This window comes from Budorcas taxicolor, chromosome 7 (genome assembly GCF_023091745.1).
Source record: "Budorcas taxicolor isolate Tak-1 chromosome 7, Takin1.1, whole genome shotgun sequence".
Classification (NCBI taxonomy): Eukaryota; Metazoa; Chordata; class Mammalia; order Artiodactyla; family Bovidae; genus Budorcas; species Budorcas taxicolor.
In genome coordinates this window covers 65,692,734-65,711,820 of record NC_068916.1, presented here as the reverse complement: position 1 = coordinate 65,711,820, position 19,087 = coordinate 65,692,734, and the positions used below count along the sequence as shown (strand labels likewise).

Here is a 19,087-nt window from a genome sequence, read left to right as displayed (position 1 = left end):
ACTCTCCCTGCACCCCTCGTATTGTTATTCCTGTGACCTCCAGGTCCTCACTGTATTTTTGTTTCCCTGGTTTCTATGATACTGTACTTTCCTTATTCTTCATACCTGATTTCTTCAGTGAATCTCCAAATGTCAGAAATGTCCTCTTTCACCTTTTACTCCTCTGTACTTACCTTTGGTTATATTAATAACATTTATTCCCATAGGGTCAAATGACTCAGCTCTGCTCTGATTCTCAGCTCTTCCACTCAATTGGGAAAGCAATGTGGCATTGGGATCCGTCTCCCCTGTGATCATCAAGGTTGTCTTCACATGAGCTGCCTCAGTAGGCGGTCCTCTCTCCCTTACTGCTCCATTTACTTATATCTCAAAGATGTCCATTCTGTCTAGTTTAAAGATGAGACATAAGCACAAGCATCTAAGAGGAGAAAGTCCAACAGGAGAGAATTCCAGACACTTGGAGGTGGGATAGATACACATGGTGACAACTTTTCCACAAACTCTGTTGCAGCAATGTGCATGTAGACATGAAGCCAGAGGAGGCATATGGGGGTCAGGGAGCATTAAACGGAAGATAACAAAGGCATGTTTCTATGCTGATGGAAATGAGGCAGAAGAGGGGGAGTCTGTTGCATGGGTTAACAGTGATGAATACAGGAGTGCTGAGAAGTCAAGAGGGAATTGGCCCCAGATCACAAGTAAAAAGAACCAGCTGAGAATGTGGAGATAGGTGTAAGTAGTTTCACAGATCTGCTTAGAAGAGAAGGGTGTTTCATTCTGATGGCTTCTGATTTTTTGTGAGGCACAAGTCAAGTTCAGAGTGGGACAGGAGCTGGATGTAGGACGAAGGTATGAAGAGAACAGGAAAATGAACAGGAAAATCTCAGAGAACAGGAAAATGAACTTTCTGATGGAAATTGCAGGTCCCGTGGTCCTGGTTGAGTGCCAAGCCGAGGATCATGATCGTGAATTTTAAGTAAACTACTCAAACTGATTGAGAAAGGGGGTGGTTGGATTCAACCAGGTTTGGGGTCCTGTGGAGTAAATACCCCTGAGAAAAAGGGGGAACAAAGGAGATAAGGATTTTATTTAAGGAGTGATTATAATGATGGATCATGAATCTGCTCTGCATGCAGGGATGAACAGGAAGACAGGTGTGCGTGAGTAACACTGAAAATGGAAAGGGTCTGTGATGGGAGGTCTCCATGAAATGGGAGCATTGTGGTGAGGGTACAAGAGACAGAGCAGAAAGGGTGGTAGGCAGGGGTCAGAGAAGGGTAAATCAAACTGACCTTGAAAGATGAGCAGAAATTCACAAGAAGAGGTGAGTCTTTCAAACAGTCAAACAGGATTGAATCAAAATGATTTATTTTTAAATGTTCTTCAAAACAGTGATTAGTCCCTGAAGTCTTGACTGAAATTGCAAAATAGCTTGATCACATGTCTATTGTTAGGTTATATAACTTGATGGTTTTCAAAGTCTCTATCTTCAAAGATTTGATATATTCTATGATTTTATTTTTTTAAATAAAGTTGTAACTGGGAAAAAAATTTTTTTAATAAAAAGAGAAATAAAGCTGTAGGATTATCTAGTGTATAAGAAAACAGGTATGCCCACTTTGGAGACCAATTTTGCACTTTCTAGTAAAGCAAAAATGTGACTTAAGATTCTGGCAGTTCTGTTACTAGGCATCAAACCTGAAACTGTCTTAAGTGTGTGATAAGATTACTAATTAAGATTATTATATATCTTATAATCTTATAATGAGATTATTAATAGCATTTTATGTTTGTAACAGTAAAAAAAAGTGAGAGCCTTTCAAAAGGAAAATGAGTAAACTTGAAGTATATTCATACACTGGAGTACTATGGAAGAGTATAAATGACTGATCAGGGACTAGAGTTACATGCGTTAACATGGATGACTCACCAAAAGAATGAGTGGAAAAAACAAGCTACAGGAAAATAAACATGTTACCATTTATATGAAGCTTTTAAAGTACAAAGTAATTTTGTATCTCATTTAGGAATATATACAAAGGAAGTCTAGAACTAATATAACACAAGATAGAGGAATTGCAGTTTACCTCTGTGGAAGAGAGGGAGAAAAATTTGATTGGGATGAGATATACAGAGGATTTCAACTGTACTGCAAAGTTTTTTTTTTTTTTTCTTAAGCTAGAGAGTAGATATTTCTTTATTGTGTCTGAAATACTTCATCATTTAAAGAAAAAACTATTAGAATGTCTCAATTTCTTCTCAATTGAAAAGAATGACAGTCTTGAAATACCCAGAACTACAGGTTAGAATTCTGCAGCTTTTGTTAGAAAAGTAAGATCACTTGTAAAATAAAAAGATATCTTTAGTGTATTAGGACAAATTCATTTCCAATTAGAGGGATTGCTGGCCCCTTTCAGGACTACTTTTCTTTAACGTTTCCCTCGAGCACAAGCATGCTCTGCTGTCAACCTTCATGCTGGGCAACATGCATAGTATAACATAGTACCTGGAATTTGATCATTTGATCAAAATATGAAATAAGTATACTTTGGAAAAAGGACAGAACAAAATTATTCCTTGCTCTCTTTCCTCCCTCCCCTCCATGCACTTAACTTGTAGAAATGCACAATAACTCCTAAGCCAAAAGTTTCCTAGAAAGACAGTCTGTATTTTTTAGCAATATTTCTAACCTTGTTTTTTAGCTACAAAGATGGCATAGTGGTTATAATTGACATCAGCAAGAAAGGAGAAGTTATGCACAGGCTTCGAGGCCACGATGATGAGATCCATTCCATAGCCTGGTGTCCCCTGTCGGGTGAAGACTGTTTATCCATAAACCAAGAGGAAAATTCAGGTAGAGATGATTTAAGAGGGTTCAGTACTCTTTAGACCCAAAGAACCAAGTGGGTAGAATAGTGCAATTTGAATTACATTTAAAACTAGATTTTACAGATCAAATCTATGAAAATGATAGTTACAGGAACTCTTGCAAACTAGTTTTTTCTTTAATGAGTTCATTTTTAAAGCAAATTAAAAACAAAATTACCATCTCTATCCTAGAAGAACCTGAAATTCCCAATGGGAAAGTTACAGCACAAACTCCACTAACAAAAGGCTGCTACTTAGCCACTGGGAGCAAAGACCAGACCATTCGGATCTGGAGCTGCTCTAGAGGCCGAGGTAAGGCTAATATTCGACATTTCCCTTGTGATATAACTTCTATCAATCCAGTAAAAGCTTTTTTACTGTCTTATTATCCTGAGTGTGTGTCTTGACTGTCCATGGAACTTCTTTTAATCTGCAGGGGTGATGACTTTGAAATTGCCCTTTCTTAAAAGAAGAGGAGGGGGTGTAGACCCAACTGTAAAAGAGCGCCTTTGGTTGACACTCCATTGGCCCAAGGATCAGCCAACTCAGCTGGTATCCAGCTGTTTTGGGTAAGTTTTTTTTTTTTTTTTTTTGGTCATGCTCTCTAACACATTTTGTTTTCCTCTCTAGTCTCAGGAATTCCTAGGCTTCTCTTTCTAGACACAGAAGATGGAGACAGCAGTGGCTAAGAGGCCCATTATATTATGATGGACCATTTGTAATGGAAAAGTCATGGAATTAATGCCTGTGCTGTCTAATAAGAGTTATGAAAAGATCAAATAAGTACAGCCTGCTTGTTAAGTGTGGGCTCTGAAGTCAGGCAGATTTCAGAATCAGTCTGTTACTTATCAGCTGTTCATAAGCAAGATTCTTCCCTTTTCTGAGCTTCAGTGACTTCACATGAATAAGGGGGCGGTTATAGTGTTTCCTTTCTCTTAGGATGATTATGACCATTTGTTAAGCAAAATGTATTGAGCACCTGTTTCTAGGTGTTTGAGATGACAAGTGAATTTAACAGACAAGGTCCCTGCTTTAAGAGGCAATGCAGGTAGAGCATATAGGATCTCCTGAAGTGTTAGCAGTGACGCTACTACCCGCACTGCTCCAAAGCAGACATATGTCTTAAAGCCTTTGTGGTTGTGCAAATTATGGTGGCATTTTATAATTAAAGCTATTAGGAAAATCTGTTCAGAAGGTAGTCTAGTATGTTTGCATGGTTCAGAAAGAATGAAAGGATATAGTAAAGCTCCTTTTTAAAAATTTTAGCCACACCACATAGCTTGCAGGATCTCAGTTCCCTGACCAAATCGGGCAACTGCAGCGAAAGCAGAGTCCTAACCACTAGACTGCCAGCGAACTCCAGAGCTCCCTCTCCACCTCTGTCTTCTCTGCTTGGTTCTCCTCGCCATAGGCAATAATTTCTTTTGTTTTTGCGTCTGTTTTAGAATATGTAATTTGTCTCTCCTTAAAGGAACAATGAACAGAAAGTATTTTGCAGCTGAGGGCCCGCACTCTGGCCCAAAACCACTTGTTTTCAGATTGCTCATGAAAGAGAACTGCTACTTGTTTTTCCTTCACAGAGGTGAACTGCTGCTATGGGATCTCACTCAGTCTTGGAGACGGAAATATACCCTCTTTAGTGGTTCTTCAGAAGGGCAAAATCATTCAAGGATTGTGTTTAATTTATGTCCTCTGCAAACTGAAGAAGACAAACAGCTGCTGCTTTCCATATCAATGGACAGAGATGTAAGAACAGCTTATTTTGCATTCAATACTGTATATTGGTGATTTATAACTTGGATAGGATTAGAGGACTTTTTCAGACTATCATCAGTTCTCACACCTCACCTCGCCCCCAGGTTCCGATTTCAAAGTTACTGTTTCTGATTGGCATTAAATACATTAGCAGTAGAGAAGTAAAGGGAAGGGGAGGAACAACCAAGATGTCTTTTTGTTAAAGCAGATACGATAAGAAAGAGATGTGTGCATGAAAGGATGTGAGAGATCATCATGGTTTAGCTTTAAAATATCCTTGTCTATATAGTTTAGGTAGCAGAATCATCTGCTCTTGGCAGAGTCTCTGTAAGAGAATTGGCTTTATCTGAGTAACCTTACTGTTTTTCAGTAATCAAAGCTTGTTTGATAGACTTTGTTTTCTCCCAAGTCACTGTGTTAATAAACAAGTGAAGATTAAAAACTTAACACTCTTCGTCCAACAGAAACGATAACATATTTTGCTTTTTGAGATAAACTCTGATTCTTCCACTGTCCTAAGACCATCGTCATCTTTTTTCTTTACTTTTTTTTTTGAGTTTACCAAATGAGATTATCAATGCTGTAATATTGTGGAAAGGCCAGTGGACTCTGGGAAATAGGAAGCCTGAGTTCTAGTGTATTGTGTGCCTTCAATTCACTTGGCATCTTAGCGAATAAATGTATTCCAAGATCCCTTTGAGCTCTACAGTTTACTGCTTTTTTTTTTTCTAATTCCTACTGGAATAGGTAAGTTACATTCTCCTGCTGCGCTCATTGAGCCCATTCTGTCTGAAACATTGATTGTTTTTCCCGTTTCTCCGATCTTCATAAAGACCCTAACCCTTAACCTTTTCAGGTAAAATGTTGGGACATGGCCACTCTGGAGTGCTGCTGGACCCTGCCTTCCCTCGGTGGGTTTGCCTACAGTCTGGCTTTCTCTCCTGTGGACACAGGCTGCTTAGCGATAGGCGTTGGGGATGGCATGATCCGCGTATGGAATACACTCTCCATAAAGAACAACTATGATGTGAAAAATTTTTGGCAAGGTGTCAAGTCCAAGGTTACGGCGGTAAGGATGCGTTCTTTGAACTTGCCATACACTGTTTTCAAATAACTAATTCTCTCTTAGAGAATACCTATTCACACAAATGAACTCTATAGGGAATTTACATTTCAGGAGTATTTTTGATGCAGTTTGAAATTGGGAAAGCACAGGGACCCTCCCTAACCAAACGCATTACCTCCTAATTCAGAAATTTAGCTTTGTTTTGTGAAATTACATTTTTATTCAAGTCACCCTATTTTCTAATAGTAAGAAATTTTAAATAACCTGGATGTGCGTGCATTCATAGGAGGTACATTAAATTATAATATAACCACATGAGGAATAATAATGTTTGTGATTTTAAAAAAACCCACAGTACAGAAGTATAGAAAGCAAAAATGTTCTCTTTTCCACCCTTGACTCTATTCTCCTGCTTCCATAATCCAAAGAACCACTGTTGATGTAACAAAGCTTGTTAATTAATAATAGAATCATATTTTCTAAATTGTTCTGGAATCTTTTACTCCCCACCCAACAATGTATCACGAACATCATTTAAACATTTGATCCTATTTTTGTTTTTCAATTATATATAAAGTTTACTCACAAAAAATTTCTAGAAAGATACAGAACTGGTAGTGGGGTGTTTTGGATGGTAAAATTACAAGTGACTTTCTTGTTAGTACAATTTTTCTTTTAAATAATGAGAATTTGTTACTTTTAAAATTAGAAGACACCAAGAGCAAGAAGTGTTTCCAGCTGAACGCTGAAGTATAACTTAATGAATCCCTTAACAGTGCCCCTTTCTTCGTATTTCCTTGTAGCTGTGCTGGCACCCGACCAAGGAAGGCTGCTTAGCTTTTGGAACTGACGATGGAAAAGTGGGATTGTACGACACCTACTCCAACAAGTAAGAAATAGATGATCTTTATTTAGCCCATTGACCAAAATGTTAGTGAGTTCATTTTGAGTTCATAGACCCAGATGTTTATCATAGTAAGACTGAGAATCATCTTTAAGATTCTGACTCTGAGACTGGGGCTTAGAATTCAGAATTTTATTTTTAAAACATTTTTTCAGGTGATAGTGATGGTTCAGCCCATCTGACCTGTGAACACCACTGAAGTTTTTTTTTCAGGAAAACATTTGCTTTTGTTTTCCCTCAACACTTTTTTTTTACAGAAGTTTTCAGGCATCCAAGAATGTTAAGTTATTCACAGGGGCTTCCCTGGTGGCTCAGATGGTAAAGAATCTGCTTGCAATGCAGGAGACCCAGGTTTGATCCCTGAATTGGGAAGATCCCCGGGAGAACGGAATGGCTACCGACTATAGTATTTGGACAGAGAAGCATGGTGGGCTAGTTTATAGGCTGCAAAGAGTCAGACACAACTGAGCGACTGATATTTATATGGGCTTCCCTGGTGGCTAAGACCATAAAGAATCTGCCTGCAATGTGGGAGACCCAGGTTTGATCCCTGGTTGGGAAGATCCCCTGGAGAAGGAAATGGCTACCACTCCAGTATTGTTGAGTGTAGAATTCCATGGACAGAGGAGCCTGGCGGGCTACAGTCCATGAGGTCACAAAGAGTCAGACACGACTGAGCGGCTAACATTTTCACTTTCAAGAGTGTTAAAAGCTTAGAATAAAGAACATCTCTGTTTCTTCCATTTTGAATTACCAGTTGTTAACATTTTGCCATACTTTTGGTACACTTAACAAAAATTAGCAGTAATCCATAACATGATGTAATATCCTGTGCATATACAAATTTCCTCAGTTGAGCCAAAAATGTTCTTCTAGCAATTTTTTTTCAAACCTTTTTTTAATCAGGGGTCACACATTGTGTTTTTTTATTCCTCTTTAGCCTCTTATTATAGAATAGTCCCCCACTTCTTTCCGTAACACTGCCTTTTCAATTTGAAGATTCCAGATAAGTCATTTTCTAGCATATTCTACATTTTGGACTTGTCTAGTTAATTCTTTGTGGTGACTTGTAATTCAGTTCACTCTTTCCTGTATATCCTATATTCCTTGTCTTGTATTGCCTATAAACTTTCTAGACCAGCACTGCGTCTTTAGTCACAGGTGGCTACTGAAGTGTGCTAAGTGTAGAACATACTTGAGAGTTCAAAAAAGAAAAGAATGTAAGATGCCTCAATATTTATTTTAATTATAATTTGAAAGGTAATACTTTTTATACACTGAGCTAATTCCTAAAACTGAATTTCACTTGTTTCTGATACTTCTGTTAACATGGCTACTAGAAAGCTTTAAGTTGCAGACGGGGTTTGTATTTATGGCTCACAGTATAAATCTACTGGACACAGCTATTCTGAGTGCTATATTAGATTCCAAACCTGCACTGTTCAGTTTGGTAGCCACTGGCCACATGTGGCTACTTATGCTTAAAGTAATTAAAATTAAATAAAATTGGAGATTGAGCTCCTAGTCACATGTGCCACATTGCCAGTGCTCAAGGGCCATATCTGGCTAGTTCAGTTCAGTGCAGTTCAGTCCAGTCGCTCAGTCGTGTCCAACTCTTTGCGACCCCATGAATCACAGCACGCCAGGCCTCCCTGTCCATCACCAACTCCCGGAGTTCACTCAGACTCACGTCCATCGAGTCAGTGATGTCATCCAGCCATCTCATCCTCGGTTGTCCCCTTCTCCTCCTGCCCCCAATCCCTCCCAGCATCAGAGTCTTTTCCAATGAGTCAACTCTTCACATGAGGTGGCCAAAGTACTGGAGTTTCAGCTTTAGTATCATTCCTTCCAAAGAAATCCCAGAGCTGATCTCCTTCAGAATGGACTGGTTGGATCTCCTTGCAGTCCAAGGGACTCTCAAGAGTCTTCTCCAGCACCACAGTTCAAACGCATCAATTCTTCAGCACTCAGCCTTCTTCACAGTCCAACTCGCACATCCATACATGACTACTGGAAAAACCATAGCCTTGACTAGACGGGCCTTAGTCGGCAAAGTAATGTCTCTGCTTTTGAATATGCTATCTAGGTTGGTCATAACTTTTCTTCCAAGGAGTAAGCGTCTTTTAATTTCCCGGCTGCAGTCACCATCTGCAGTGATTTTGGAGCCCCCAAAAATAAAGTCTGACACTGTTTCCACTGTTTCTCCATCTATTTCCCATGAAGTGATGGGACCAGATGCCATGATCTTCGTTTTCTGAATGTTGAGCTTTAAGCCAACTTTTTCACTCTCCTCTTTCACTTTCATCTCTTTCACTTTTTAGTTCCTCTTCACTTTCTGCCATAAGGGTGGTGTCATCTGCATATCTGAGGTTATTGATATTTCTCCTGGCAATCTTAATTCCAGCTTGTGTTTCTTCCAGCCCAGCATTTCTCATGATGTACTCTGCATATAAGTTAAACAAGCAGGGTGACAATATACAGCCTTGATGTACTCCTTTTCCTATTTGGAACCAGTCTGTTGTTCCATGTCCATATCTGGCTAAGGGCTACTTTATTGGACAGCACTGTTCTAGGCCAGGGATTAGAAAACTGTGGCCCATGAGCTAAGAAAGTGTTTTAGTCGCTCAGTCGTGTCCAACTCTTTGCAATCCCATGAACTGTAGCCTGCCAGGCTCCTCTGACCATGGGATTTCTCAGGCAAGAATACTGGAGTGGGTTGCCATTTCCTCCTCCAAGGGATCTTCCCAACCCAGGGATCAAACCCAGGTCTCCTGCATTGCAGGCAGATTCTTTACCATCTGAGCCACCAGGGAAGCCCATGAGTTAAGAATAGTTTTATCTTTTAAAAATCAATGAAAAAGAATCAAGAATATTTCACAATGTGTGAAAAGTAAATAAAATTCAAGTTTCTCTGTCCGTAAAGTTTTATTAGAGCCCTGCCACACTCATTTCATTACATGTTATCTGAGGCTGCTTGTGTGCTACACAGCAAAGTGGATGGACTATGATAAAAACTGCTAGACTCACCAAGTCTGAAGCACTGACTACCTGGCCCTTTACAGAAAGTCTGCCTACTCCTGTTCTAGATCATTTGCACCTAAGTGAGAATCATTCATTATACTGTAGAGCTAACCTTTTCATGTGCCAATTCTTTAGGTACTTGTGTATAACTTGTTGTTTATTGTTTAATCACTAAGTCATATCCGACTTTTTGCAACCCTATGGACTGTAGCCCACCAGGCTCCTCTTGGGATTTCCCAGGCAAGAATACTGAGTGGGTAGCCATTCCCTTCTCCAGGGGATCTTCCCAAGCCAGGGATCGAACCTGTATCTCCTGCATTGGCAGGCAGATTCTTTAGCAGTGAACCACCAGGGAAGACCCTATGTATAACTTACACACAGTTAACTGTTTTTCTCCATTTTTAATCTTTTTTTTAAAAGGCTACACTGTTTCAAAGAAGTACTTAATAAAATAAAATTATATATCAATTTAAATAGCTTTGTGTCAGTACAAAATTACTAATTCTAGTAAATTACTATCTTTTGCTTATTATAAGCTAAATATTCAAACTGACAGCAGCAAAGGTATATAATAGGAGGAAGGATGTTACTGTAGATATATTGCTAGGTATTCAGCCAGAAACGCTTTTTCTGTTTCCTTTAGCCAAAGAAAATTTGGTTTATTGTCTAGACTGATCATGATAAATGTGTCGGATACATGGAAATAAAGAAGTCAACAACTCATTCAGTCACAGATACTGGAATTCTAAAATCACACAAAGAGTATAGTATATGTTAAAGGTAATAACTGCACTGCCCTGTCTGGACACATCAGATATCATTAATCAACCACAACCTTCAAAAATACCCTGAAGAGCAAGGTTTCTTTTTTAAATAATAAATAAAAACCAAAAACTCGAATGACCATATGACCCTGCAATTTCACTCCTCAAGATATATCCAAAAAAAACCAAAAAGACTCATTCTAAAAGATACATGCACCCCAATCTTCAAAGCAGCATTATTTACCATTGCCAAGGTATGGGAGTAACCTAAATGTCCATCAGCAGATGAAAGGATAAAAAAGATGTGTGTACACACACACAGGAATGCTACTCAGCCATAAAAAACAATGAAATTTCACCACTTGCAGCCACGTGGTTGGATATAAAGGACATTATTTCATTAAGTGAAGTAAGTCAGACAGAAAAAGACAAGTACTGTATGATATCACTTATATATGGACTCTAAAAAATACAACCAACTACTGAATATAACAAAAAAGAAGCAGACTCACAGATACATTGAACAAACTAGTGGTTACCGGTGGGGGGAGGGGTGGATTATAGAGATGGAGGAGGGGAAGGTATAAACTATTGGGTGTAAGGCTCAAGGGTGTATTGTATAACATGGGGAGTATACCCAGCATTTTGTAATAACTAAATGGAAAGTAATCTTAAAAAATTGTAAAACATTGAAAAAAAATTTTAAATAAATACCATTATTAGGTAGAAAGGATGGAAGAAATGAATGTTTGTGAAGAATAAAAATACTAATCCAGAGGAAAAAAACCTAAAAACCTATCTACTCTGAAATCTTGGGAAGTCCCTGGCTGTCCAGTGGTTAGGACTGCATGCTGCTACTGCAGGAGGCAGTTTCAATCCTTGGTCCAGGATCCTGCAAGCTGCTTAGAACAGCCAAAAATAAAAAAATTAAGCCTTAGTTTGAGAATGTGATGTTAATGACAGGTTAAGCCAAAAATGATTCTAGTCTTTTACTTGACTATAAGGTAGAGATATTTGCATAGTGATAATATATGCTTAGTAGTAACCTTAGTTCTGGGCTGAACAGTTTGCATTTTCTGTCTTGTCCTGTTTTTCTCAAGTTGTGATAGCCTTTACTTTTGTATATAACTACAGTAATGTTAGAATATTTGACATTTAAGTGAAGTGAGAAATTCAGGAATAGATAGGGAAAATGACCCTGGCCAGTTAAGGGATATTAATAACTTTTTTCTAGGTAAAGTATGTTTGGGACTTATTTTTTAGTTGCTCTTATTACATGGTATATTATTTAAATGTTTGCTTCTTTACAATCAGTTACTTAGAGATGGGTACTGTTATTTTTCTTTAATATCAGCAACTAAGTTTGTAACAAGCAACTTTTTTAAAAAAGATGGTCTCTTTTCCACTGTACCTTTTTAAATCTTTCTGTTTATAATTTCCCTTCCCCCCAGACCTCCACAGATTTCCAGCACGTATCACAAGAAGACTGTGTACTCGTTAGCCTGGGGACCACCAGTACCTGCCATGGCACTCGGTAAGTATCTGAATCATTCTCTAACAAACATAAGACTATTCTCTTTCAACTTAATCCTAGGATATTCAACCTGGAAAAAGTCATAAACATTCTAGTGCAATAAAGCTTTATGCAGGCTGCTGTGTTGTCCCTGGGGTCCGTGAGGGCAGTTGTAACAGGTGATCAGTTAGAAACCATTCACCTAGAATAAGCCTCTCCAAATTATAGTATTTGGTCTCTCTGAGCTGAATTTTTTATTGTGACTACAGTTATCTCATGCTAGGTCCTGATACCTAATCTAATAATTTTCACTAAAACTTGCTATCGCCTTTTAATTTTATCAGAATTATAATGTTGGGAATTCCTTGGCAGTCCAGTGGTGCAGACTGCATGCTCTCACTGCCAAGTGCCAGGTTCAGTCCCTGGCTGGGCAACTAAGATCCCACAAGCCACTCAGTGTGGCCAAAAAAATAAACACTTTATTTAAAAATTTTTTTTAAAGAATTATAATGTTAATGATCATCTGTTTCAGCCTACAGTTAAAGCAGGGTTAGAATTTCTCAGATGATCTCTTGTTGCCTGTGAATACATTCTGACCCTTTTCTAGCCCCTCAGTCTTGCCTTTCTTATTCCTACAATGGTAGGTCTTGCAGAATTTATAAATTGAATGTGTTCAGCAAAATCTTTAGTAGTCTTTCCTTCAGCATCTATAGTGGAACATCTGTATATCTGCCTAACTGCAGTGTAAGTCATCAGACCTTAAGCGGCATTGTAGAGTTCATTCATTCATTTAGCAAATGCTGATCCTTGATTTGTGCCAAACAGTTCTACAGTAGTGAAAATAAAACGTGTCCTTACAAAAACCCATCAGAACCACTGTTTACTTCCTAAAATAAACAGGAAAGTTACTATAACACCAATTGCTTTGAGAATAGCTTCTTACATTTAATCATAGGAAGTCCTGCAGCTTCATATATTTAAATACCAGACAGTACTTATTTCTGTAAGAGAAGATAAATTCCCCAGAACTTTGAGAACATGTCTTCTGATCCCAGCTTTGGCACCCCTACTGTTTTGAGTGGCAGAAGATTAAACATGTCATAGTATAATATGGTCATATTAAGCAACAAACAGTTAAGCTGGTGAAGTACTAAACTGATAAGCTTTCTTTTCTTATTCCATGTAGGAGAAGGAGACAGACCTTCCCTCACTTTATACAGTTGTGGAGGAGAAGGGATTGTCTTACAGCACAACCCTTGGAAGCTTAGTGGAGAGGCCTTTGACATCAACAAACTCATCAGGGACACCAATTCAATCAAAGTAAGTTCTTGTGATTTGAAGTCTCCTCATGATCTCTCTGTTTTATCTTCCCATCTTGCATGATAAATGGCATTATGTGAGGTATCCATTATGCTGTCAGATTTCAGGCTTCTCTCAGTTGCAATGGTTATTTATTATAAACTTTCAGATCTTGAATATAAAGCACCCTTTTCACACCTGCCACTTTCTCCAGAGGGAGGTGTTTGTAAAATTTACTTTATAATATGTTATCCAAGTACAACTATGAGGTATTTTGCTCAAAACAGAATTATCATTTTGGTTTTTTAGTGATTTAATTACAGATTTATACTAAAGCTTCAAAAATAATGCAAATAATTTCCTTATATCCTTCACCCAGATTTCCACGTTTAATCACATTTTCTTTACCATTATATCAATATATCAGTATGCCAGAACTGTCTTTTTAAATGAAACCATAAATGTTGAGTTTTCCTTACTCTTTCAAATGAGCATTTTTTACTTTTGCTCATTATTTTTGTATGGCTATTTTTGTTATAAAAATAATATTTAATCATAAATTGAATTGTTTTTAATGGCTATATTCCTTCATGTTTTAAATGTTATCTGAACATTTAACAGTGAATAAAAGGGGCAAAATTCCTGTTCCTAACAAGCTTTTAGTTTTGTAAGACTTAAATAATATAGATCAGAAGTTCACATAAGGAATTTGGGCCGGAAATGGAAATTTAGAGTCCCTTTATATGAGTGGTAGCTAAAGAAGCTGTGGGCATGTATGAGGTGGTCTGTGGAGAGACAAGTAAGAAAAGAAGAGGGCCCAGGCAGCCTTGGGGAACAAAGGAACTGTTCTCTAATAAAAACAGAAGAGAAAAATAAAATTCTGGAAAAGAAACAGAAGAGATGGGAAGAAAAGAGGGTGGCGTATATGACTTCTGTTAAGATGACAGCCCCCGTGTTATCGAAGCCAGTGGACATGTTTCATGTCTTACTGTGGGATAAAAATCATTTTAATTAAGTTCATTTCACAAGGTTAGACACTGCAAATATTTAATATTCACTGGCCTGTCTTTTGTCTCAGTTAGGAAATCATATTTAGCATACTTGTTCTTAGTAACTCTTTGGCAAATTATGTAGATTATTTATAAGAATGGCTGTTGTATTAGAACATTTTTAAACCAAGGTTTGTTTGTTTTTTCCCCTCACACTGTCATCATTGATTTATAAGTTGTGTGGCAAGAACAATGTTTTCAGTCGAGATTGGTTTGTTTTGCTTTTCTAGTACAAATTGCCTGTACACACAGAGATCAGCTGGAAAGCAGATGGCAAAATCATGGCTCTTGGCAATGAAGATGGGTATGTGTTTGTTTTTAAAAAAAAAAAACTTTGTAATTGCACGTATATTTGATCACAAGCTAGTGCCATCTGTAATGTTAGTTGGGAAAGCCTAGCTGTATTTGATATTCTGACTTATCCCTGATATCCTTAAATAACTCAGGAGCTGTCTGCATTATTGAGAACTGCAAAATAAGTTAAATATTTATAGCTCAAAGAGAATGTTTGCCTACTCTGTTTTGGTTGTAGTATGCTTCACAGAATGCTGATCTCCAGAATTAAGTTCCCTAAATCTCCTTTCATTCTTTTTAAAGAAAAAAAAGGCAGAAATGCTTTTTAGCTCTTACTATATCCTTTCCAATGTTTTGGTTTGGTTTTTTAGGGTGTTTTGGTTTGTTTTGCCCTTTCCGGTATTGATCATAGTAACATGGTACTGTTGCAGTCATTGGTTTATTAATTCTTCTTTTAGTTTTTCCCTGGTACCATTTATTATTTTTAGAGCATGATAAATACAGCTTTCCAGAGGTTGTTGAGATTTATTAAAGCTGCTGAAAGAACTGCCTTTGGTACCTGATTTTTTGTAAGAGAGTAACCTCTGCAGTTTAGATTGGGTTATCCTATTCCATTTCACCTTTCTTTGACTGATGGAATGAGGGTGATACCTGCTTGCACTGAACTGTAATTTGAGCATCCTTTCTTATCTTGGTGTGTTTCTTATTCCAGATCAATAGAAATATTCAAGGTTCCTAACCTGAAACTGATCTGCACCATCCAGCAACATCATAAGCTTGTGAATACCATTAGCTGGCATCATGAGCATGGCAGCCAGCCAGAACTGAGCTATCTGATGGCCTCTGGCTCCAACAATGCAGTCATTTATGTGCACAACCTGCAGAATGTCATAGGTAACTTTGGTTTCTTTCCATACTGGGGGTGGTATATGTGTTCAGCTACTTTTTGTTCCAATCTTCGTACATTTTCCTTTTTCTTTGGTATTAAACACTACTCTTACTATTTTTCTGCTTTCAAAAGTAATGTATTCACCTTATTTAAAACACAACAAAAATTTCAAACATGGCAATACATGTTAACTTAGAAAGTGAAGTACCTCCCTTATTCCCATCCCTCATTAATAAACATTGCTGTTTCCTCCAAATTTTCTGAAGTATAGTTATTGCCAAGCCACTCTCCAAAAGATGGTGCCAATGTATATTCCCTTCCTTCAGTGTTTGAGTATTTGACACGTACAACACACATCCCATCCCATGCATGACTGCATCTAATTCTTACAATCCTGGGAGGTAGGTTTTGTTATCTTCATTTTCCTAATTGAGGCTCAGAGGGGTTAGCTCACGTCCATGCGTCCCACAGCTCATACGTGATAGAGCCCAGATTCATTCCCACACTGTCTGATTGCAGCATCTGCATGTGTTCTGGTAACTACTAGTCCCTGCCTAGCAGGTTGATCTCTTTCATATTTTCATACAACTTATTCCTTAACAAGGCTTAAACTTCTCTGAACTTCCTCAGCACCTAGAAGAAGTTAAGTGGTCAGAAGAGCCTTTTTTAATGTGAAAGAAGATAATTACTTTTTTTCTTAATATGAAGGAAAAAACAAACACATAACCCATCTTCATTGCCAAGAGCTATAATTTTTGTTTTTTAATATGCTTTTGTTTGTTTTGCCTGAAGAGACAAATCCAAAGTAATACTGCTATCATTTATGTCAAAGAGTTCCTTTCTAAGAGTTCTAAGGTTTCCAGTTTTACATTTAGGTCTTTAATCCATTGTGAGTTTATTTCTTTATAAGGTGTGAAAAAATGTTTTAATCTCATTCTGTTACAGGTAGCTGTCCAGTTTTTCCAGCATCACTTACAGGAGAACATTAACTTAATTCTTAAAAGCAGTGCAGATCTTTGTCTACTGAAATACTATCCTCCTGGTTTGTTTTTTATTTCATATCTACTGAATAACAGAAAAAGGGAAAAAATGACCAGGAAAAACTTCATTTTTATCTTCTTATATTTAAATAATTCACACTTAGAGGAAAGTTGCAAAAATAGTATGAAGGACTACCATATACCTTTTCACAGATTCAACAACTTATAACCTTTTGTCATATTTGCTTTGTGCTGTGGTATATGTATTTTCCACAGTGTTTGTGTATTTTGTAAGAATAATGATATTCCCTTATATAACCACAATTCCATTATTCAGTTAATTTAATAGTTTAATCTACCATGCTTATTCTAGTGTTGTCAGTTGATCCAATATTGTCCTTTATATCTCTCGGCCTTTTTTGTTTTTTCATCTTGATTTTTTTTTTTTTAAATACCAGCTGGTTATGTGGTAGATGTGTCCTCAGTTTGGTCTCATATATTCTTATGACTAGATTCAGGTCACACATTTTTAACTATACATGATAATACATCCTTCTTGGTATCACATCCTAAAGGCATTACTTCCATTTTGCTGGCTTTTAGAAAGAAAGAATGATAGCTATCACTTCTTACAGTAAGCCCATGTGCCAGCCACGGTGGATATGCCTACACTCTTAACCACTAGACAGTGCTGCCCAGTGAAAATCACGTAGAAAGCGTGTGGTAACATCTTGACTTGCCATGTTAATTAAAACCCTCCTTTATGTCTTTCTGTTGTTGTTATTGGTACCAATGACATCATCCCCTGTCTTTTAGAGACCAATCCTGACTCTCCAGTGACCATTACAGAGCCCTACCGGACCCTGTCAGGGCACACAGCCAAGATCACCAGTCTGGCATGGAGCCCACACCATGATGGAAGGCTGGTATCTGCTTCCTACGACGGTACAGCTCAGGTACTATTGTATCCCTGATTCTGTGGGTTCTTCACTACATACTCTAACTGAAACTCTTTCTTCTTCTCCCCTGTGATTTTTCTGAGCATTCAGTTCAGTTCGGTTCAGTTGCTCGGTGGTGTCCAAGTCTTTGCGACCCCATGAACTATAGCACACCAGGCCTCCCTGTCCATCACCAACTCCCGGAGTCCACCCAAACCCATGTCCTAGAGGGCATTTCATTAAACATATCTGGGCCCTTGGCAGGGTAAATTTGGGTTTTTTTGTAACTTAGGTGAAAGAGAATATTGATAGGAACTAGCTAAACTGATGTTTTTAAAGATTTCACTTTGACCTACTGTCAGTATGATAGACTAAAGTTGATGTGAAAAGTACTCCTCCCATTCTATTCTATCACAGAATGGTGACTATAAATCATGAAAAAAATACTTCTAATAATAACTCGGTAGCTCACATCTTCAAGTTCTCAAAAATAAAGATGAGATGCCAAGCCAGAGCTGTGAAGTGAGTTTCGGATATCAGAACCAGAACAGACCTCAGGAACTGGGGATCCATCATCAATGATGGATGTCTGTCTCAGTACTGAGTGGTAAATGAGCTGTCTGCACAGAGCTGAGAGCCATGACTGGCTGCCCTTTGAGATGGAGACTGGAATCATTCAGGAAATAGCAAGGAAATTGATCATTTGCCCTGAGATAGAAGAATCATCTGTGAGAAATTAGAACCCTTGCATCACACATGTAGATGTGGGCTCTGAATTAGAGGTATCAGAATCCCCAGCCCAAAGATAACATGCAGTACTGGTTCAGGACAGTGAAATCCACAGGGCACCATTAAAAGCTTACTCCAAATCATTCCTATGGGAATGCCTCTATATCCCAGAATACAGAAACCTCCATTAGGAAATAGCACTTTCTGAAACTGCAAGTACAAATTACAAGAGGAAATAAGAGTACACAGATTTTTTTTTTTTTTTTCAAAAATGTATACCAACGCCCCCTCAGACAATAGAATAACCAAAAATTATCTATTCTCTTGTGCGACTTTTGGTTTTAGGTGTGGGATACTCTCCAGGAAGAGCCTCTATGCAATTTCCGAGGACATCGAGGTCGACTGCTTTGCGTTGCATGGTCCCCATTGGATCCAGATTGCATCTACTCAGGGGCAGATGATTTCTGTGTGTACAAATGGCTCACTTCCATGCAGGAACACTCCCGACCTCCGCAAGGTCAGTCAGAACCTGGAGCCTATAAGGGCTTGCCTCATTCCCTTTTTCCTTTCCTCAGTAAGTTATCAGTCATGCAAGGAGGACATTCATGGTGGGCAATAGAGCAGTATGGTGGGAATGGAAGCCTGGGCAAGGATAGTAGCCCAAAGAGGTCTGAAGACAACACCTGAATAGTAGCAAGTATACCTAGCACCCAGATCTTGTTTTCTAAATCTCAGTCTCTTAAAAGGAACCTACCAGGGCTTCTTGGAGAAATGGCTAGTTCCAGGTTAGGCGGAAAAAATCTAAGATAAGTCTGCAGCATCATTTGCCACAAAGGTATAACTGAGGTCATCAAAAGGACAAAGAAACCAGCTTGAAAGGGCTGGCTACCCAAATGTGAGATAATCTGAACTTGAAAATAATTAACAGAATTTCACTTCTGGCTATAAGAGACTAACTGGAACCAGATTTTCCCACCCACCAGAAATAGCTAGAAAACTAAACAGGGTATATAAACAA

At 38.2% G+C, this 19,087-nt stretch overlaps 1 protein-coding gene across 1 annotated transcript in view; it reads left to right on the top strand.

The window, feature by feature from the left end:
• Nucleotides 1-19,087, top strand: part of GEMIN5 (gem nuclear organelle associated protein 5) — a 38,997-nt gene that overhangs the window by 2,109 nt on the left and 17,801 nt on the right. The window contains exons 4-15 of the mRNA XM_052642953.1: nt 2,703-2,854; nt 3,061-3,180; nt 3,305-3,437; nt 4,449-4,614; nt 5,480-5,692; nt 6,493-6,578; nt 11,830-11,912; nt 13,078-13,211; nt 14,470-14,543; nt 15,246-15,427; nt 17,219-17,358; nt 18,415-18,586. Of these exons, the coding sequence (XP_052498913.1) occupies nt 2,703-2,854; nt 3,061-3,180; nt 3,305-3,437; nt 4,449-4,614; nt 5,480-5,692; nt 6,493-6,578; nt 11,830-11,912; nt 13,078-13,211; nt 14,470-14,543; nt 15,246-15,427; nt 17,219-17,358; nt 18,415-18,586 (1,655 nt within the window). The remainder of the gene's footprint in view (nt 1-2,702; nt 2,855-3,060; nt 3,181-3,304; nt 3,438-4,448; nt 4,615-5,479; nt 5,693-6,492; nt 6,579-11,829; nt 11,913-13,077; nt 13,212-14,469; nt 14,544-15,245; nt 15,428-17,218; nt 17,359-18,414; nt 18,587-19,087) is intronic.